The sequence below is a fragment of the Strix uralensis genome, chromosome 1 (genome assembly GCF_047716275.1).
Source record: "Strix uralensis isolate ZFMK-TIS-50842 chromosome 1, bStrUra1, whole genome shotgun sequence".
Lineage (NCBI taxonomy): Eukaryota > Metazoa > Chordata > Aves > Strigiformes > Strigidae > Strix > Strix uralensis.
The window spans coordinates 23,131,642-23,153,417 of record NC_133972.1 but is presented as its reverse complement, the minus strand read 5'-3'; the positions used below and the strand labels follow the sequence as shown (position 1 = coordinate 23,153,417).

Here is a 21,776-nt window from a genome sequence, read left to right as displayed (position 1 = left end):
AACATTGTTAAAGCAGACCAACACAAGTCTCTCTAGGGCAAAAAGCAAGAGGCAGGTGTTCAGCCCGCAGGGACGGGTGAAATCTTGACAGTGACAACCAACACCAACAAGACACATGTAGTCTGCAACAGCCTCAGCAACAGGACATGCCTTCCTCCCCCGACTCAACTAACAAAGGAAAGACAACTTTCTCACATTTTGGTTTATTAAAAATGGATACCATAAACAAGACCTGTACAAAAAAAAATCCAAAATCGCCCAGAATTTGGTAACAGTTGCATGGTGAGAAGTTATCGTCTTGGGCCCCCTCTTCCTCTTCCACGACCTCGGCCTCTGCCACGGCCTCTCCCGCGGCCTCTTCCAGCAACTTAGCAGATGAAACAAAAAAGACAAATCAAGTGAGAGACAGGAATACTTTCATTTTGATTAAAACATTCTCTATCAGGCATAAACAACATACTGCTTCCCTGTGATAAGACATTAGGTCAGGTATTAAGTCTATTAATGCTCAGTAGGGTTCAGACAATATTTTCACCATTTGTGTTAGGTTTTTCAGTATACAGCTGCCACAGACTACTGTCTGTCTGTCTTTGGCATCACTGCAGAAAACAAGGGGATTAACAGTTGGCTGCTCCTAAATGTTGGGGTAAGTCTGACAGAGAGCTACGATTCCTCCTCTTTTTTTTGACAAAATCTAGTTTTTCAGGCATCCGAAAAAGCATATGCAGGACAAGAGTATTTTATTACTATTCATTACAGTGGAAAATATTAATTTTTTTTGCCACAGCTGGCACTGTGGTTTATAAAGCACTCTGCTAAAGGGAAATTGCAACATGCTGTGAGATTCCCAAGCTTGGTCTTTCTCGGGCACCGTGTGAAAGGATCCTACCACCAAACAGTTCCTATTGTTTTCAGTGATGCCTCTGCCAATTTCAGACATGATTCTCAGGCCAAGGGCTTGGCTGTGTGCTTCTACTTTTACATACTGGTATTAACGGTAAAGGGAAGGCGGAATCACAGAAATTCAGCCTGCAAGCGCCTGCTGGAGGTGATATGATCCATATGGTGATAACATGTCGTTTCACCCTTTTCCTGATGAAACACAACCTGTCCCATCAGGCTACAAGGCCACCCTATAAACTTTTGAAATTACGGGTTAATTTTCAAGCAAGTTTGTCGGTGTAGGGCTCAAAAAGATACTTAAAATTCTGTGGAAGTGGGTGGCTGGGTACGAGACACACACTAGTGTCCACATTCAAGGCTGTAACAATTACTCTGTTCCATCTGACAGTCTATAGGTTAGGAGTGCAGCAAAGACAGAAAGAGCAGGGGCACAGGACGGATCTGTGAGAAGCAAGGTGTCATTTGTTTTGCTGATAACAGACTGACTCTGGAAAATGCACGGAAGCATCAATGCCTGACTAAATCATTACTGCACCTACGTGCACCTGCAGACAGTGGCGCTGCCTAAGTGCCGGCACACTGGGCCCCAAGGCATACGTGCCACCTACATCTCTCAGCCAGCTCCTGCTGCCACTGACACTTCACTTGCCAAGGCCAGATGTTACACGTCTCTGAAGCCCGAAGGCATTTAGAGATCAAGGCAAAGCACAGCACAGCGGAGGTCTGAGAGTCCTGAATGCTTCAGCACGCTGAAGATGCAGGGAGTATTAAACCAGGTAAACAGCACCATCACAGCTCCCCTTATTTCTTTCAAGTTAAGAAGAAATAGTAACGTTCTTGTTCACATCACATCGTGAGGTTCAGACAAAAAAGCAACCCAACCACACTCATTTCTCTATGTGGTCAGAGTATTTTTTATGGACATGGGAGGAGCAAAACACTTCCAGAGGCTTTATCCTTATTCTTCTACAAAGACAGCAGCCATACCACTTGCACTTGGTGATGCACACGCCTGAGGGTTCCTTACACCTTCTCACTAAGGTAAGCACACCAACTCATAACATACACATGGATCAAAGACCGCAGATCCAAATACACTAATTACAAGAGAAATGGTACAACTATTTATGAGCACAATTAGCTTTCACTTACAACTTATTATTTCAAAAACGTACAGATTAACTGCTGGGCAAAACATACACTGCCTGAAGACAACCTACAGATTTTCTGGGGTTTACTGGATATTAATCTTAGTAGTGTGGATTAAAATTGAATTACTCTCTATACTGTTAGGCTTCTAGGGAAAAGGGTTTTGTTCAACAGCCTTTTGAAAACAGTTCCAGGAAGAGCAGAGAGTGGAACACTACTGGGAGCCAAAGCTCACTGAAATACAGCCTAGACTCCCTCGGATTCTGAAGTCTCTCAAATTCCATTCTCTGACAGATCATTTTTATCCACTACCAAGTGAGATTTCAGCAAAGCATTCAGCACTGTTCAAGAGGCTGTTCTGAACTTTCTTACCAGGCCACGTGAAGTTCCCCAGACACTCGGAGAAGAGGAAATGTAAATCTCTCCAGTGTCAACTCTGAGCCTGTGATAGGTTAAGCTTGCTTACTTACTCAAGCTTAAAAACACTGACTTTTAAAAACAAATGTACGAAAAGCCATATGCATGTCACACAAAAGAAAGCTCTAGAGATGCTAAGAAGGTGGGCAAGGCAGACTTGGCCAGTTCAGTGTCAAACCCTCAAAAATGAAAGAACTTGCTGCCAAATGAAGATACTAAGATACTCAAATCCGATGTCTTCAGATTCAGAACCCTAAAATGCATACAAAAGCAGAACAGACGCAGACTGGAAAAGCACAAACTAACCTGCTTCTCTTTTCTTGGATTTGACTTTTGGTTCAACATCCACTAGCAAAGTATCCAGAGGCAAACTGTCCGGCAGAATGAAGTATCGGATGTTATTCCCTCGAATGCTCAGCGTCTCCAGCTGTACAGGTTCTCTGTTCTTCAGTGTCATTTTCACGGCTTTGAGATGCGTGTTCATACTGACATCCACTCCTGAAACAACACAAGCCTCATTTCAGGGATGGTCCCTTGTTGGCTGTTAAGTATGCACATACTTTTAGATTTATCCTGTTCATTAACACCTGCTTTGCCAGTCATTAACTCAGCCTCTAACTAAAAGAAACTAAGTGTCTTTTTCTCTTAAGTTATGCTTATTTATCAGTTGCTGCCTTTAACACCTCATTGCTAGAGATCTTCATCTAGGTCCTGGCAATAGCAATTTTGTAAATGATCAAAGCAACTCTTTTGAACAACAAATAAACTGCCCGGTATTACAGACATCTAATACTAGTCTTTTTACTTCTTTAAGAAGCAGCAAAACACACCTTTGAGGAGGAAAAATAACTCGATCATTTCCTCTTTCTGTAAGCCTTAGAAAAATCCAACTCCCAAAGCAGCATTTATTTTCTGATAAAATACATCTAGTACTAGTGTGACACCTTCTGTGAAAGTATGTAAAACCCACTGCTGTAGGGAGCAGTCACTGTGGTTACAAATTCCGCGAACAGCCAGTATGTAAGAACTGTATGGGATCAGTACTGTGTCCACTATGCAGGGCTATGCATAAACCTGAAATGTAGGCAAAAGGCAGAACCTGTAGTTTACAAAGAGCAGCTAATTCAGTGACAGGGCACCCACAGGAGCAACATTTTTAGTGTGTTCAAACTTCTGTACAAACAACCCTTTGTGGTAAAAATAATTATTGTCTCCTTTCACAAACACAGAAAGACAAACTGTAAGATGTCTTACCACGGTAAATAATGCAAGTGGCAGGCCAGAACCAGAAGAACCACTGTGCTGTGCTTACTCCATACATTTTCTGTCCTCTCCCCTTCCAGATTTTACCCAGCTCTCCGGCACCTGCACTCCCCCTGACCTGCCCCTGGTTTATGAGGTATGCAGCCCGTGCAGCCTGCCCCTGCAGCAAGCCTGCCCTGGCCAACCCACACCCCGAGAGGAAGAGGAGAACCTACGATTTGCAGGCAGCACAGCAGTTGTGTTCAGGCATCAGTGTGAAGGGCAGATTGTCATTTCAGAAATACGGGATTGCAATCCAAGTGCTTACAGATCCTTAGCAGAAGATGAGAGAGACTTTGTGCAACACTTAAGCCTGCAAGAGCACAGAGGTCAGGAGCGAAGCAGCTTGTTTGCTTCCTACCCAGCTGGGTTCAACAGACCGTGTGCAATCAGACACCAGGGTGGTGCCTTCAGGTCTAATCAAAGCTGATGGATCTGGCTGCAAAATAATGCCAGTGTCAAACTTTGCCAAATCTCAGCAGATTGCTACTGGCCAAAACAGCGCCTAAGCAATCCCCTCTGCCAAGTTTGATTTTTATTCTTTTAACAGTGTCTGGGCAGAAGAGCTTCTAAAAGCAGCCCCGGGGTGAGGGAAGGGAAGGAGATCAAGCACGTTCATCAGCTTCATTAAATACGATGTGCCCCACCTCACACCGGATCGCCTCTGAAGGAATGCTAACACGCACGCTCTCAGAACAGTAGCCCTCACTGGTATTATTAAAGCAGAGAAAATTGTCTGCACATTTTTCAGTACATATGAGAAACATGTAACAAACCATAAAGGCCTTTCCTACAACTTTCAGTTCAGTGACACAAAGAAGCCCCTGCTAGACAGTAACCCCCACAAACTTGTATGACAGACCTTTGCCAACAGCAGGGGACCAGATTCCCAACGCCAGGATTCCTTTTTGCCCCGTATCCCCCATCAAGCTATGTGTTTTCAAACTCATTTCATGAAATCAACGCAAATATATGCAAAGATGCATTTCCATATAAGTTCACCTTAAACAGAGCAGAAACACACTCAACAGAAGTAATTCTTTTTAGATTAAAATGGCCTACACGTAAAATTTAACCAATTTAAGAGCATATCAGCACTTTTCCCATTTATCTGTGCTACCATGAAAAACAGAAGTCCCTCTTCTGGCGATTCAGTTGTAACATTTTTATTGCTTATGGCAATTTAACAAACAAAACTCAGATGGACTGAAACACCTTCTAAAAACTGAGCTGTATATCCACTAGCAGTTTGATACAGCAGTAAAACTACTCCACCAACACTATCATGCTGCTAAAATTCTAAGAGAATACCACGCTTACGCCAGCTTTGCCAACGGTTTGGAAAAGTTTATTTCCTTCACCCCCAAGCTTGTTTGTAAGCAAAGCCTGCGGTCAGGCTCAGAGGCCCCCAAGACTACAGTGAATTTACTGCCTCCCAGCAGCACCTTATAAACAGGAAGCTTATTACAAATTAGATACAATAGCGTTAAGTTTGACCACAGGTGAACTCGCCCACTACTATGTCAAAGACAATCCGTGACGGACTGAAATTTCCAATTTCTATTTTCGTGGTTGCCTACGGAAAGCTGCTGGTCACAGCTCTGCACTCTGTTCCCAGCAACTTCTGCCAGTGTCCAGACTCTTCTGTAGCAAACACACCTCATGCTTGCACATAAAGACGCGAATTAAAAAGAACATCTCCTGCATCTTACAGAGAAGATGCCCACAAGAGGGAGCACAAACCAGAGAAGCTCAAGTCCAAACCATGGCTGCCAGCAGAAAGGTAACCGGCGATACTTTGTGGCGGTCTCCCATCCCGCCATACCTGTGATAGTCCCGTGCACCTGCGTCCCGTTCTTCAGTTCGATGGTCACAGTCTCATGGCTCAGCTTCATTAGAAACCTAGGAATTTAAAAAAAAGAATTGTTCACTCCCACATGAAGCGTGACACGTTTAACAGCCTCCTACAGAAAACCAATATGCACATCCCGAGCTTCCAAAAGCAGCATTCCCAGCACTCACGGATTCTGCTGAAGATGTTTAATAAGGCACCACACAGGAGAGCAAGATACAAAGCCCCCGTCCCACCCCAACCACCGCGAGCTGGGACACTCCACTGACACCCTGTGGAATCCAGCATCCCACTTCCAGGAGAAATGCCCGTTATTGTACAAATAAAGGAACATTTTAAAACTTGTTACTATCTCAGGGAGGCGATTCTAACCAAATCTGGGGCTTTCCTCCCCCCCAAAAAAGGGTGGTTTTGCCGAGCAACCTGCGCAGGCCCCTCTCCAGGAGCCCCGGGCCGCACAGCTGTGCCAGGCCGCCAGCCCATGGCTGTGGCAGCGGCACGGGAGAGCAGCGCCCCCGCCGCCACCAGACGCCGCGGCCCAGCCCGGCCCGGCGGGAGTCCCGCCGCCGCCATCGGGGCAGCCGCCCGCCCCGAGGGCCGGCAGTAGGGCGGGGGAAGGGGCCGACGAGGCGGCCGTCGGGCGCGCGGGCGGACGTTGGGCGCGCGGGCTCTCCCTGCCGCCGCCGCGGCCCAGCGCCGCCAATCCGCCTCCATCCGCTCACCTGACGAGCTTCATGGCGGCGGGAGGCCGGCGCTGCGGCCGGGGGGCCTCGGGCAGGGAGCGGCGGCCGCCCCGCGGGCAGAGGAGCGGAGCGGAGGGGAGCGGAGCCCCTCGGCGGGCAGGCCCCGGGCGCGGGGGTGCGGAGGCTGCTCCGAGCGGGCCGCGCCGCCTCTGGCGCCAGGAAGCGGCCGCCCTCGGGAGAGATGAATGGGCGGAAGCGCCGCCGCGCGCGGGGCGGAAGGGGCGGTGCCAGCACCTCCCGGTGCGGGGGGGGGCGCATGCGCGGGGCAGCGCCTGGCCCCGGGCGGAGGGGGAAGCCTCGCTTAAAGGGGGAAGTCCGCGCTTAGGGAAACGAGTAACTGGGCCCCACCGTGGTCAGTGAAAGCCAAGCTTTCCGGAAAATTTCACTGCTAGGATTGCCTTAGATTTTAAGAGAAAAACAATCACGTATTTTCTGAAGCATTTAATTTTAAACCTGCGCCGAGCTTCAAAAAAATCCAAATAAATCCCCCCAAAATGAGTATAACCTTTGAAGAATGCATGTTTTTAAAAAAATTACAGCTTCAGCACCCAAAATTTTAATAGCAATAATCTTGTCTGTGTGTGGGAATCTACTCACCCAGCAAAGCCCAATCAGTTCAAAATACACACTCGGCTCTTCAAATACCTATTTCATCAGTGATGCTGAAAGACACAGCTCAGAGCCTGGGCATTTGGGCAAGTGCATTTTGTGTTTCAGTTTGAGATGGGCCACTGTAACAGCCTAACATACCACAAAACAACAACAAAAAAATCCCCCAAAAAAGAAAGCTGATGTGTGCCTGCAGTAAGGGAAGAAAAGGGAGACGACAACTTGAATTTTCACCCCAAGCACCTATTGCTGTGGTCAAAAACCCCTGGAGCAGTCTTGTGAGCAGACGTTGACACTTAGGATTAAGCATCAGAGAAATCCAGCCACAGTAGTTCTTAGACCCAGACCCAGCCACGGCAGCAAAGACTGGACTGCGATGCTAATGCAAACTCTGACCTGGGGTACAGTGCAAGATCATCAGTGTTTAAGCACAGAACAGCAAGATCTTCACATGCAATGAGCAGAGACCAAACTGAAACATCCTTCTGGTAAGAAACAGTTTCTAAGGAACAATCTGGGAACATTCCGCTTCAAGCACAAAATGCACCACTGACATTATATCTAGAAAAGTTGAACATTTTATTGTCATTTATGAGTACACCATTTGTGATTTTAGAAATACAGACTCTTTGCAAAGCACTGAAATACAGGTGCCTTCCAACTTCTAAAACCTACATTATTCTATGTCTTGCAAACCTTTTATATTAGCAATTCAAGTTTGTCATTGCTGCAACAAGTTCTTCAAAGATGAAAAACAACCAAACTGAGTTTCAAACGCCACCTGCCAGTGAGCCATCAAAAACGTTGCTTTCCAATACCGAGTCTATGATGTTCTTATAGTTTGTGCCCATAATGGAGTTCACCTTTGAAAATTTTAAGTTACAGGATTTTCCAGTTAACCATCAACTGGTATTTCCATTACAGCATCTAGAAGCAAACAGATACTTTGCAAGTACTAGTGCTTATGAACAGGTTATGTTTACACAAAACCCAGAGAGGCCTCCAGAAACATTCAAGGTTAAAATGAACAGTTAACAGTTGCAAAAATCTGTACATATTTTCAGTCATAACACAAGGAAACACTAGAGTATCAGTGTTTTGTGTTCTAGCTTCAATAGTGACAACTGTGCTAGTATTCTACATGTTTCTCCCTTCCCCCCCTATTTAAATTTTATACTCACACTCTGAATATACAGCTGTACTTACAGGAAATATTAAACAATGCACAGCGCCTTAAGCAAGTTCCATGTCTGGTTTTGAACAAACCATATAAAATAAGTGACAAAATAGTTTAAAATTGGTCCTCGATTAGGATTACTTATTTTTATACAGCTTGGAAGCACTAAATTTAAAGACACACATTTAGTATTAACCAGCACAAATTATTCTGTAGGGTTTTTTTCCTCTTTTTTTAAAGAGTGTGTTACAGTATCATGCATGAAAAGCAAGCTGCTGCTCCCAAGTGCAAACATGGAGTTTAGACTAAACACTTTCTCCTCAGGCTGTTATTCCTTCTTTCATAAATTATTTCAACATAATCAAGAACAGAAGCAGCTGACTAGCAAAACAGTATGAAGTTCACCTTTTACATTGTGACCCATTCTTAAAGTAATGGAGTACTTTGGACCTTTAGCATAAGGAAGGTTCAATAAACACTGCAAAGGATTTTTACATTCTTTAATTTACATCTTTAGAAAGAAAACTCTATTATTTTAACTCGCTAACTAATCAGTTATCATCTGGAGACTGCAGTATTGAAACAGTGCAAGACATTTGCAACTTCAGGAACATCCAATTACACTGTCCTTTCACCCAAACAATGACTAGTAGAATATTGCATCAGTCCTAGATAAACAAGACAGGACAAAAAGCTCATTTCAGAAGAGCATTAGATTCAAAAATCTTTTCTATTTAGTGAAAAGAATCCACACACAAATATGCACGAAGGACTCCTTAACATGGACTTTATCACAACAAATATAATCCAGCTGTCTTAGAACTAGACTTTTTATTGGTATGAAGCCATATTTGTTCAGAGACTATGGTTAGCCTCCATTATTAAATGCTTCAACATCTGGGTTTTTTGACACATGAACAGCATCAGAGCACTCTCCTGTCAAGCCAGACCAAAGATTCAGCTGACACAGCCCAGGTGGACTATGAGCTTAAGCAGTCCACTTACGCCCTAAAACATTCCAGACACCAAAAAGCTGGCTTTCATCTTTGCATTACCTCAGTAAGAGTGGAGCCCCCTCCACTAATGCAATATTCCAAAGACCACTGCAACTAAGACTGTCCTGTCAGGTCTCAGTTGAAAGCTACCATCACCAAAGGACAGGATTTTCTCCCCCCCCCCCCCCCCCCCCCCCATACTGCCAAGGAAGAATGTTAAAAAGACCACTATTCTGTGTGGAAAGCAGGTCAGTAGAGACTCCAGGTGTGGCTTGAGGAATCCTCAGTACCAAGCCGCTTTCCACACACACAAATTCAGTCCATCTTCTCTTTCTGGACCAGCTTGGGTGCATCTACAAAATCCTTGCCATTGTAAAGGATGATGGCGAAAGTTCCAAAGCTTGCACTTCCCCAGAAAAGCACGTAGGCCAGTGTTTCAGTCCATGTATCACCTGTTAAAGAGTCAGACAAACATTTTAGTTCGTTATCTCCAATTACCAGAGAGAGGGGGTTTTAGTACAAAAGGAAAACATTTCAAGCCCTCCCTCAGAGATCTGCTTTCCGATGAAGTTAGAAGTCCTCCATGGCTACTGGGGTCTTTTTTTCTATTCCCTTATCTAGGGAAACTGTTTGCCACACACCTCTTGGAAAACTTTGAACAGACAACCACAGAAGTCAGAGTCAAGAACTCTAATGGCACTAATGTTAAAAAATTCAAGGCAGACAGAAGGGAAAAAATTTCACAACTCCTAACACAGATTTTAGATTAGGGGGACATCAATCAGAACAGGCTTATGCCTACATCTGACTTTCCTGAACTGTCTTTCTGCCCAAAATCAGGTGTGTATTCTTCTGGGTATTTATCCCGCCTGTAATAAAGCTAGATGTCTACTCAGGTACAACTAAATCTGGGGGCAATTAACTGCCCCTAAGTGACTTCTACAGAAGCTTTAATGTTGTTTTCTACAGTACCTCAGGTTTTTCCACATGAATGATATAGTGCTAACCCTCAATCTCCAGAGCTGTGCTCAAACACCTTTTAGTGTGACTGAGAAGCAATTTTATACTGAATAGTTTCTGGTAACCATTTATAGAAAGTCCACACACAAGCAAGCTAATTTTGTGAAGTTAAACTCAATAGTGACTTACCAGCCATTAGCAAACAAATAATGCACATGGAGAAAGCAACCACCATAATAATAGGCAACTGGGGAAAGAAAAAGAATAATCACTTGATATAGCAACATATATATCCTTAATTTCATTTAAGATAGGCTGTACTGCAAAGCTATTTACTTGCTTTGCAATGAAGTTGCTTTAATTCCCGATTCACCTGCTGTCAGGTACAAATAACATTTTGGATAACTCCAAGATCTGGAAGACTGTGTTCAATAACTAGGTTAAGAATTAAAGTACACTTTCTCTCTATTAAAAGAGAGGTTGAGGTTTGTGGGTTTTTTAAAAAAAAAATACACCAGCCATTAAACCCGTGATATCCCTGAATCCCATTTCACAAAATAGAAAGGGGAGGAGAGAAAAAAAAAGGTTTTTTTGGTGTTACAGTCTATGCTTCTGCATGAAGTATGAGAAGAGATCTTCACAAGCTTCTTTCTGCAGAAGGAAACAGTCATTGATGGTGACTAGCAGAATTCTCCCTTTCTACTTGATGAAGCAGATTGAGAAAAAAGCAAGCAGCAGTTTTTTCAATACCTCAAGGACACTCCATTTTCTGTCAAGGGAACAGTCTGGGTTTAGTCCTATAAGCAGGTATCATAGAAACATAACCAGATTATAGGGATGCTTCATTACTAAATAGACATGTTCTGCTTAGTCATATGAAGCAAGTGACTAAAAGGTTGTATGTGTTTCTCCAATCATGAAAGAAGTCTCCATACTTACAGCTAAGAACTTCCAATCTTTTTTGACATGTAGAGGACTAGCAGGTTCTACTTCATCCACTGAATAATTTCCAAGAAAAAGATCAATCGCATCCTGGAAGAGAATGGGAAAGCAAGAGTTAAAATGCACAGCAACATTTATCAAATACATTTCCCCCACAGTCAAAAGCCTAACTTACTTGTCTAAATCCATCAGAGAAGTTATTTTTGTAGTAACGTATTAATGAGTTCCAGCCATCCATTATTAAGCCCCACTGAGTTCTCTTCCCAGTTCTGCAAAAAGAAGTTTTGAAAAATATTTAAAAATTCAGGAAGATAATTTCAAATTTATAGTTCTTTCATTGTTCAAATGTGTACTATAATAAATATCTGCATGTAAATACATTTATCTAGTGCTGCCTCTGCATTATTACCACACATACTTGTAACAAAGTTTGAAAGTAAGATGACATTCCTCTGTCCCACAATATAAATGTGCCTTGAAGAGGCATGTTTCTTAGTTTTATTTCGAGATAGCCTTTTCTCCTTTCATATAAACACAGCAAAGAAGGGTGTTCTGTAGAGTTTAGTCTGACATTTTACCAGTTGAACCACTGCAAAACTCATTAATGGCCTAAGCCTCAAATTAATAACCTTCTTGGATATGAAGACTTGAAGAAAATACTAAACATGCCCCAAAACCCAGAAGACCTTCACAAGAAAGGCTGACTTGCCTTGTGTAATCTGTCTTTAAGGCACCGGTTCCAGCATATTGTTTGGCACAAGCATTAGCATTATCAGCCCATGCTGTGAAGAGGAAAACATTAAGAAAGATTAAGTTATGTACTTTGTTTGGAAAAATGTGATTGTTTTAACTCCATAAACAGCCTACCATTTTTGTAGATTTTCTCGAAGTCTGCTTGCTCTTCAATTCTCTGTCCAACGTGCAGAACACCTAGCCTCTAAAACAAAAAACATTGAGGCTCACTAGTAGTTTGCTAGAAAAATTGGGATTTGCTTTCAGAAAAAGCTGTATTTATTAAACTAAAATCTGGTCAATGCATTTCAAGTAAGTAGTACAGTAACTCAAGTATGCAAGCTCTTACTATAGCATTAAAGTTACATTTCCATTCCAAACAGAAAGCCTCTTCCAGCTTGTTAAACAAGAATGAAATACTTACCTGAAGCTGGGCTTGAAGAGATCGGCGTGCTAACAAGCTCTGAATCACATTAGTCCGATCAAGGCAGTCCATGCAGTTACTGCGGAATATTCCTTCCTGCTGAGTCACAATCTTACCATCGGAATCAACTAGAAAATAACTAACACACACAATCCACCTAAGTATTTATAGGTAATAGTCCATATAAACCACACATTTTCAGAAGTAAATATTCTACAGCCAAGACACAGTTGTCGTGAGCACATGAAGAGTTCTTAGCCATGTTTTTGAACTTTGATGCCTCCCTGAATTCTTCCTCTCCCATGCTGAAAAACAGCATCAATATATGAACACTAAGTAATCTCAGGGCTGTATTCACTTTTATAATTTAGAAAGCCAACCAGCAATATTGAGTTATATGCCACTGGGAAGAGCAGCTTCTGGTGCAAAATCAGTGACTTACATTTTTTTGGTCAGTTATTACAGGGTCCTAGCTCCACAGATATCAAGATCATTAGCAGAGTGTAACAGCAGAACTAACCAGATTTGTATATACCTGGTCACCTGGTTCAATCCAGTCACCACTGCATAAAAAGTCATATAAGCTGTCAGGCACACTTCTTCCAGGAAGGTATTTGCATCTTTAAGGCCACTACTGAAAATCTCCTACTGTCACTTACTCTTCTCTCTATTATGTGAACATCTGGGAGAACCAGGTGTTCCTTCTTGCAACTGCATATGCTAATTGTTACCTCCACCTTTTTAATCAACTACACCAGGTGTTTCTAGTAATCGATAACAAACATTTTAAATACTCAATTGCATGCAAGTATTCTGGTAACTGAGCTGGTAAAACAAATATACCAATCAAGTTACCAGCTGGACATGTGAATGGGACAGAACTATACTTGTCCTTCTGCCACAGCATGAAACTTCCAGTTGCCTAAAGATTTACAGATCATATTCTGTAGATTTACTGCATTATGTAATTATGAAGTCTGAATGTGGACTAGCATATGATCCACTGTTACTGTACAGCATTTTAAGATTATAAAGTCTTCGAGTCATGGAATACTAAAATCAAGATCCTTAAAAGCATATGAATTTACTTTGATCAACCTTGTGTTAACAAGATGCATTTTTGTCATTCTTGGAGAACCAGTTTTGTTAAACCATATTTTACATTGCTGTATGATTAAAGGAGACAATAACACCTGTGAAATCTTCATTTTCCCCCTTCTCCCACCAAGCTTTGAGTAGAACAGATATTAGGATAATTAGTTGAAGAGTAGACATTTCCAGTTAGTAAGACAGTTTAAGTGCTGCATCTCCTATAATTGCTCCAAAAAAATTAAAAACAAAACCCCTGCCCCAACCCAACCAACCTCTCCCCCCACCCCCAACTCCATCAAGCCAGCTCTCCTTTCTGACAGGTCTTTCACAACAGTATTTAACCTGCAGAAAATAGAGTTGTTTACCTCCCTCAGGGTTGCAGAACTATTTTCTAAGAATATCAGAACTCAGACTTTTCTGTTCCTATTTAAGCAATAGTCACACTAGATGAAACAAAACAAGGCAAGGTAAAGCCAACCTAATCTTGAGGAAGAGCCTTCATTTTTGTATCTTGTTTTAGACACCCATGGCCTTTTGTTTTTTGGTCTTTTTCTTCATTTCAAGGAAACCTGCTTCTTTTGTAAGCCTCCAATGGCAGGTGACAGTAAACAAGTTATGGGATTCAGCATTCATTCTAAGAATAAATGATCCTTGCTGTACAGGAAACCTACATGCTTATTTCTCCTTATTTGAAATGCTCAAAGCCAATCTATTCTTCAGCACCTCATGTGTTGGGTTTTTTTGGTGGTGGACAGAATATTCATTATCATCTGATTAATTTATACTATTCCCATAGCCTTCATTCCAGGCAAGAGATTTCATTCATGAGACTCCTAGTCTAGTCTGCAGCTCACCTCATTACTTTTTTTTTTTTTAGGATAGAATATACCACTGCCAGTTTTGCAATGTTTTAGCTGATCTACTTTGTGCTTTAGGCACAAGACTTTAGGAACAGGAAGGAGGCAATCAGAAAAGCAGAACAAAGTAAACAGTTTCCCTAACAATCTACATGCCTACAAACAGCAGAGACCAGGAAGTGCTTAAAACATGCTTGTGGGACTAAAAGATTTAAATTGCTTTGCACATTTAGTCTACTTTTATATGACTAAACAAAATGAGAATTTATTTTCTCGTGGGTTACTTATGTTAGCAAGGGCTAACAATCAATGCCAGGTTTGGTGCCACAATCAATGTGTTTTAGAGAAAACACTTAAAAAGAGAGCAGGTGCCTGTGGAAGGAGCACTAAGTGTTTGACACTACAGAGCAGAACAGTTTGCTGTCAACAACACATGGAATTACTATTGGATGAAAAAAATATCACCTAAGGAGACTTTTTTTTTAAACAGCTTCTGCTGCATGCATGCTCATTTCTTTGTGTAACATTTTGCCCAAAGGTATAAAGGCAGCTCTTGAGTCACAATGCAGGGTGGCTACGATTCTCAGAACCATTTTATTGGAACATAAGGAGGGCTCTACATCTTACCCTCCACCAGGTCTCTAACCTTGCACATGGTATCAGCAAGAGATCAGAGATATGGAAATACTAATGCATATGAATGCATCTTCTTTATAGAAGATGACAGGCCTGTTTTACTGTGCCTTGACAACAGAAACTATGAGAAAGTGGTCTCATTTTAACAGTATAGAAGTAAAAGAACTGCAGACCCTTACCTAAACTCATCTTGCTGTTCTGCTAGTTGATCCATCAAAATCTGAAGTCGATCCCACCTCATCCGACTGCACTCTTTATGGAAGTCAAATGCTATGTATCTGTTCAGAGAGAGAAGCATCTTTTCAGATTACATACATACTGCAGCAAAGGTCTCAAAACCCCACAGGGAAGGACTGATCTATAGAACAGGTAGTGACAGAGGATTTGTTTTTCTTGAGAGACGGCTTCCAGCAAATATCTGTGGATTTTGTCAGTGCTCTGTCATCTTTCTGAGGCTGCACCCTTAGTGTGCATAGTGACAGCATTTACATTTCTTTACAAGATGCCACTAGTCTGGGGAAGCACACATGCAGTTCCAAGTTACTCATTCTATGTTCTGGCTAGTATTTTTCCTTCAGGAAGTACAGAAGGGCTATGCATCTGATTTCAGCTCTATTTTTTTGCCCCTGCCAGGCTTCTTTTGCCCCCCTCTCTTCCAAGCAACTGCACTGGGAACTTCAGTTCACTTTGAAATACACACAGGTGTTGAAATGCAACATTCTTTGCTGGCACACAGCATAATTCCCTTGATACCTCTCTAGAAATGTGAGACAGGTTTAAATAGCTAACCTACTCTGTCATGAGAAAATCAAACAGCTACTGACTTGGAAAAAGATTTCACTGGTCAATTAATTTCTGGCAAGAAGCGCTCTAGGAGGGAGAGTGGTGTTTGATTCAACATTATATGTATGTTTGCTGTGAATTACAGGGCATTACATTCCTTCCCTCAAGTATTCATAATCCAAAAGTTATTATTTGCCAAGTTTTCAAGACTATTTGCATAAAGACGGTATATATACACTGAAGACTCAAGTCACTCTGGCAAGTAAACGCCATCAAAACTGAATAACAAAGAAAAAATATTTCGGCAGCATTAAGAAAATGGGGCCGACAAAGACCACTTTTTAACATATACAGAACAACAAGCATCACTAAAATACATCCTGATAGATCTTGGCTTTCCCCGGATGACTTTATAGCAAAGATGCAGAGAATTTCACAAGCTTTGTACAGCTGGTATCAATACCAGCCTAGGTGCGAGAGTGAGGAAAGAGCTCACCTTAAAAGTGATCTTTTTTAACAAAAGAAAAATCCATACCCACATACCAATAATGCACAAACATGCCCCTTAAGGTAGTAAAAGAAGGACACAGAAGTGAGACACGCATCTAACTATGCTGGTGAAAGCAGCAGCAGGGCATCATACAAGCAGAAAAAAGCTTGGAGAAAATTCAAAGTATGTCAGGATTTATAAGGGCATCTTGATTATACTCTGTAATTCCTTAGTTATGCTTAGACAGAAGTGCATCCGTATTAAAACAGGATGCCTTTTTGCTTATGAGTAGGATTTTTGTCCTCTGATATACATGAGTGGCAAGAAAACTATACTGCAGTTTCAAGGAAAAGGTGGAGGTAAGGATCTGTGGGAGTGGGATGCTAGAAATTAGAACCCTCTAGAAGGTTCATGAAAGCAAAGCACAGGCAGGTTGCAAAATTGTGTACTGCACTCAAGACTCCCACAGAGAGACAGAATTTCTCCTATGATTGAAGTGCATTCTCCACTCTCAGCCCATTGTTACATCGAGGTCCAGACATTTAAATTACACTTCCCCCTTACCGTTTCCTCCTTTATCTCAGTACTGTTTTGCTCACACTCAGCACTCCCTTACTGAGTTAGCAATGTAACAAGCCCTTTTGCCAGAAGCTAGTTCTACAGGGCATGATTTCTTTTTCCTAAAATGCAGATCTCCACAGTTCTCATAGCACACTATTTCTCCAATACTGGCACTACCATTGCCTCTGAGCTCCCTTTTTATTCTGCCTGTCTCCTCTCTTTGTCCTGTATTTGCTTCAGTCTCACTGCTACTTAGAATACAAGCTCTGAGGTAGGGGCATTGGTCATATGCAAGTTACTTCATAAAAATAAAACTCAAACAGAGCAGACAGTTGGTAAAGGCCCCCAAAGAACTGAGCGCTCCGTGGGTCTCAGAGGCAATGCTTAACTTTCAACACAGAACATATCATTTCACTTCACATGTACCTGACCATTCCATTTGCCATGCTGTTTACCATTTTCGCAAATGTTTGCTCAAGAGGCTTCTCTGAACCTTTTTGGTTAACCTGGGAGAAAAAAAAGAATAAAGTTTAAAAAAGTGACAGTATTACTCAAAATCCTACTTGAAAGAACAGCAGCTTTTTCAGGAAGAACAAGTGAAAGCATACCAAGTTGACAATCATTTGCTTTCCATAGCTAATTATCTGCGAGTCAAAATGTCTTTGGAAGCCATCCATCTAGAAGAGAAAGGAAATGTGTTGACAGATGTATGCTACTATTAAGGTCTGATTTACAAGAAATCTCTATAATCATCTTTTTGATGATACCGCATAGGTAGTTTTATAACCAAGGAAAGTGTTTGATGTTCTCTATTGTGCTAATACATTTCTACTTTCATCCCTCCAGTCCATTCAGCTCTCCTTATGAAACGTGCCACAGATAATGAGTATTGTGCAGCTACTAAAACTGCTGCAAACAGGAGCCAAAGAGAAACTACCCCCATTGATGTCTGTATTTTTTTCAGGCTCTGAACTCACCTTAAGGAAGAGTACAAGGCTTCTTGCTAAGCTGAATCCAGTATTGCCAATTTCTATTCTTCTGATTACAGTTTGTAACCCTATCACACAAACATGAGCCCAGAACATATTAAAACCCCAAGACACAACAAACACTCACATACATGATTTACTGACTTGCTGATCTGTGGCTTTGGTTTATACTTGAGGTTTGGTCTCTGAGACCAGAAAAAAGGAATTGATCCACGGGTCTGCAAAAGAATGGAAATAGTTTTAAACAACAAAACTTACAAACTCACTTGTCATTTAAAAATAAAGCAGACTAGCTTGTTTATTTGTGTGCATGCACATCTTATATACAATCTATATTTAGAAACATAGACAGAACTATCTATATATATATATCTTAAGCCCGTGAGCCTTACATTGACTTACCTGAACGAATGATGCCTTGCTCCCCTTGTAATGCACAATTTGTTCAGTTTCAACAAAGTTAGCAGCATGTCCTTCTGAATCAATACCTATGTAAGAAAAGGGCCTCATTAACCAGCTCAGACAGGCTGCATAACAGTGACAGCATTATCAGCAAGGGCTTCCTACCCTTCCCTTCTAAGGGCTCACAGAAAGCATGAAAATACCACAGAGCTGCCTAAAGACAGTAAATTTAAACCTTTGGCAAAAGTTTAACATGATCTGTACCAAATTTAACTTGAAGAAGCACACTTGTGCTTAACACATTTTGATATTTCTAGCCCTAGAAATTGAGTAGTTTAATACAAAATAATATGAGTGCTTTGACATTGAAATATTCACAATTCAATAGCAATGGTACTGTAGAAACTGACCCATTTCTTCAAAAGCACGTGTATTAGGACTAAGTAATTTAAATCCATTTCCTTGTTCACTTTGAATTGAAACAATTAGAGAACACCACTATTCAGGGCTCCCCTGCCAGCAGCAATGATGCTCTTAGTTGAATTTACTGCTAGGCTAAAAGGGCTATCACTGCTTTTATTGGAGTTAAATGCAAATGTGTAAAGTGTTAAAAACCTCTACAAAACTTTGTTATCTCTAGGAGGAATAAAGAAGAGTCAGTTTTAATAAATCCTAGAACATGCTTCAGTTTATCATACAGGTTCCTAGTATTTTCTCTGGAGCAAGGACCTCTTGAGACAAACTACTATAAGCATTTTTTTGTGCAAGTCATTATACAGCAGTTACTCTTAAGTCACATGTATAGATGTATTTCGCATTATTTTTAAAATAAATCAATTTGCTATTTTACCTCTTACATAGTAGCGTACACCAGCCCTGAAACAGCTTCTTCTGGAAACAAGCAGCCAGTCAAAACACTTGCCATTAATAGAGCAAGAGTGCATAGTGATAACTAATGAATAACACTAAGGAAAAGCCCCAAAATTTCATTAGGATATTTTTATGCATCAAGAAATAGAAAACATCGAGGAATCAAGTGGCCGCATTCAAAGAAATTCATAAACATTTCTCACACCAGTAACAGTTGAACATTAAACTTGAGAGAATAACTTAATAATAAGATCAGCATGCGCATCACAAAAAGATAGGCTATAGGCAATGTCACTGATGAACATGCATTAAAACTGCTATAATTTTGAGAAAATAGGATTCTAAAGAAGCTTAATTTGGTCAAAGTCTCAGTTACCTAAGTACTCCATTATTTCTTATCACTGCAAGACTAGAAACCTAGTCCAGAGAGTTGAACAAAATATATTTAGGTTTATATGGGGTGGGGGGGGAGAGAATATTTGATTTTCTCGAAATAACTGCTAGTGGTGCTGTAACAGTTCTGCTTAGGGCTCTTCCTAGCATTTTCATCACTAAAAATCCAGTTGCTTTGAATTCCTGGGTTCACCAAGGTGTTTGGTTAGTATTAGAGTTACAGTAAAACATACATTACTTATGTTAATTATTTATATAGTGAAAACAGGACAGAGGAAGGTGTTAATTGCAGTATGCCAAATGCTAATTGCAATCCACCCAGACTCTTCCACCCAGGACCTGCAGGATAAGGACTGGGTTGTTTTGACAGTTCACTTTTGCTATCTTTCCTTGCCTCTCCACCTACTCCCACAACATTTTCCATTAAAGTCACAGGAAAAGAGGACTGGAGATCTGCCAGCTGCTAACAGCCCTACCAGAATAACTGATCCAGTCTGGAAGACATTCCCTGCACACACCTGAGGGGCCTTTGCAATGGAGGAACTAAGGAATACGCAGCATGAGTTCTCTGTCCAGTCTTGCCAGTCCTTTTCATGCTGCCAGTCCAGGAGCACCTGGGACTTACTGTTAATCACACACTGCATGAGAAACAGTGCCTCCAGAAAGCATTATACACCCCTTTTCAAAAATAAACTCACAACTGCTTTTCTAAAGAGGCTGTTACCCAAAGCGTTGGTGCAGGAAAAGCAGCTGGCTAGAAGCAGCATTCCAGAAGCCTTCAGCAGAACTCCTTTTCCTTTTATTCATCAACAGGAACATCCATAAGCTCTCCTTCAAGTCAAATTCTCCCTTATTTTATATCCAAAGTAAATGCTAAGTGAAGGTATCCTTATAGCAAAATAAAAAGTACTATGGCTGATCTAAGAGCATTTGCCATAGTCGATCTTCTCCTTCAAACCCTTTGAAAGACTGTTATGCAAATCATGCCTGTAAAATTAAATAAAGCCTTAAAAGCAGGATATTCCAGTGAGTTAACATATGAGTGGGCTATCAAACAATATGTAATGCTCATATCTGAACAAACTACAAGTTAATTCTGACATTGTGTTCTACGTTATAGTTGCCAGCGTAGCCAATACAGCAGCCTCATCAGCGACCATTTTGCTGTTAGACTACCAAATTCAGCACTGAGCTGTACAACATAAAAGGATACATCCGTGCATCACTGGCGTAGCAAACCTATGGATCTGAAATACACACACACTACATGTTAAAAACATTAAACACTAGCAGCCAAAAAAGATAAGTGAATGACTATGCTTTGTCTAGGAGTTTGATAGTTTTACATACTTCATGTCCTTTACTTTTTGTTTAGGGTGCAGTAAATCTTTCTGAGTAGAAAGTTCAAGGAAAACAGCAACATATGTAGCCCTTATTAGCAGCAGGGAAAAAGTGAAAGTCTAAATGCTAATTAAGTGACCTTAACAAAACCCAAGCTGTTTTGTCCTCCTATACATGGCATTTACTCTTCTACAAATATGCCAGATATAAAGCAGTACACACTGCAAACCTTTTGATATGGTATTTGCTGTACCTCCACAGTAGGATGTAAGCAGAGATGACAGAACTAACAAGGGCTTCAGTAAGGAATACCTCTATGTGATTAACATTCAAAATGCTTGTTCCAGGGTTTTTCCCATCCTGCCACTCCTGAATAACTTGGTCTTTCAAGAAAATTTAAAATTAAAAATTTTCCAATACTACATGTCATTACCTAAAACTGTTACTATAGCAAGCCACCTGTAGTCAATATTAGGTCATGCTTCCCCTCACATATCAGTTATCTCTCTTTTTAACTTCTGTGTTTTGCCTCCTACGTCTGTTTTCACTAACCAGCCACTCTTGGCTTTCTCTGCTTTTCCCACCACAGCCTCTCTCTCATTTCCCAAGCTTTGTTTGCACAGCACTATCCAAACCATATACCCAGTCATATGCCTCCGGAATATGCACAACAGCCCTTTGCCAATTCATATCTTCACATTCCAGAAGCACTGCACAATCCAGACTTTTGGAACAGTGCTGTCTAATGTAAGAGCACATCTCCACAGGTTACCGAGACAGAAATAGAAGCAGTGCGTCATTCACTTCAATAAGTGAGAAGTACCAATAGAGAGAAAGGTTGCTGTAGTGCAGACAATTTGAGAAGTTTAACACACATCTGAAGTCTCTAGCAAGAAGAAGCTTAGATCAGTCTGGCTGGGAAGGTACTACAGTTGTGTCTCACGGTCATGCACTTGTATTTGCTGGACTAATGAATTCAAAGGTTACACTGTGCTAGTCTTCATTCGATAAACTGTCAGCCTTACTCTTAATTATCAGCTTTATGACCTATTCAATTGGCAAATGGAATTTAAACTGCACTCGTGGAGAAAGATGCTAGCCAGTCTTAAAAAAAGTGATAAGCTGAATCTTGCCTATACCTAAAGATAAGTAAGTAG

General features: G+C 41.3%; 2 protein-coding genes across 3 annotated transcripts in view; both read right to left on the bottom strand.

Annotated features, from left to right (window-relative positions):
• Nucleotides 1-187: 187 nt before the first annotated feature.
• SNRPD1 (small nuclear ribonucleoprotein D1 polypeptide) lies at nt 188-6,563 on the bottom strand. Its single transcript, XM_074859574.1, has 4 exons — nt 6,346-6,563; nt 5,597-5,673; nt 2,776-2,967; nt 188-367 (listed from the first exon to the last, which is right to left on the bottom strand). Exons 1-4 carry the CDS (start codon nt 6,357-6,359, stop codon nt 291-293), a joined length of 360 nt encoding a protein of 119 aa, XP_074715675.1. The 5' UTR covers nt 6,360-6,563; the 3' UTR covers nt 188-290.
• A 967-nt stretch (nt 6,564-7,530) lies between these two features.
• Nucleotides 7,531-21,776, bottom strand: part of SACM1L (SAC1 like phosphatidylinositide phosphatase) — a 30,748-nt gene continuing 16,502 nt past the window's right edge. For both annotated transcript variants that reach the window (XM_074859497.1, XM_074859506.1), the window contains 14 exons: nt 20,492-20,525; nt 18,866-18,967; nt 18,016-18,101; nt 17,745-17,831; nt 17,233-17,301; nt 17,051-17,130; nt 14,970-15,068; nt 12,206-12,344; nt 11,917-11,986; nt 11,759-11,831; nt 11,225-11,318; nt 11,047-11,139; nt 10,297-10,354; nt 7,531-9,599 (listed from right to left, as the gene is read on the bottom strand). In XM_074859497.1, the coding sequence (XP_074715598.1) occupies nt 9,463-9,599; nt 10,297-10,354; nt 11,047-11,139; nt 11,225-11,318; nt 11,759-11,831; nt 11,917-11,986; nt 12,206-12,344; nt 14,970-15,068; nt 17,051-17,130; nt 17,233-17,301; nt 17,745-17,831; nt 18,016-18,101; nt 18,866-18,967; nt 20,492-20,525 (1,221 nt within the window). In that variant the 3' untranslated portion in view covers nt 7,531-9,462. The remainder of the gene's footprint in view (nt 9,600-10,296; nt 10,355-11,046; nt 11,140-11,224; nt 11,319-11,758; nt 11,832-11,916; nt 11,987-12,205; nt 12,345-14,969; nt 15,069-17,050; nt 17,131-17,232; nt 17,302-17,744; nt 17,832-18,015; nt 18,102-18,865; nt 18,968-20,491; nt 20,526-21,776) is intronic.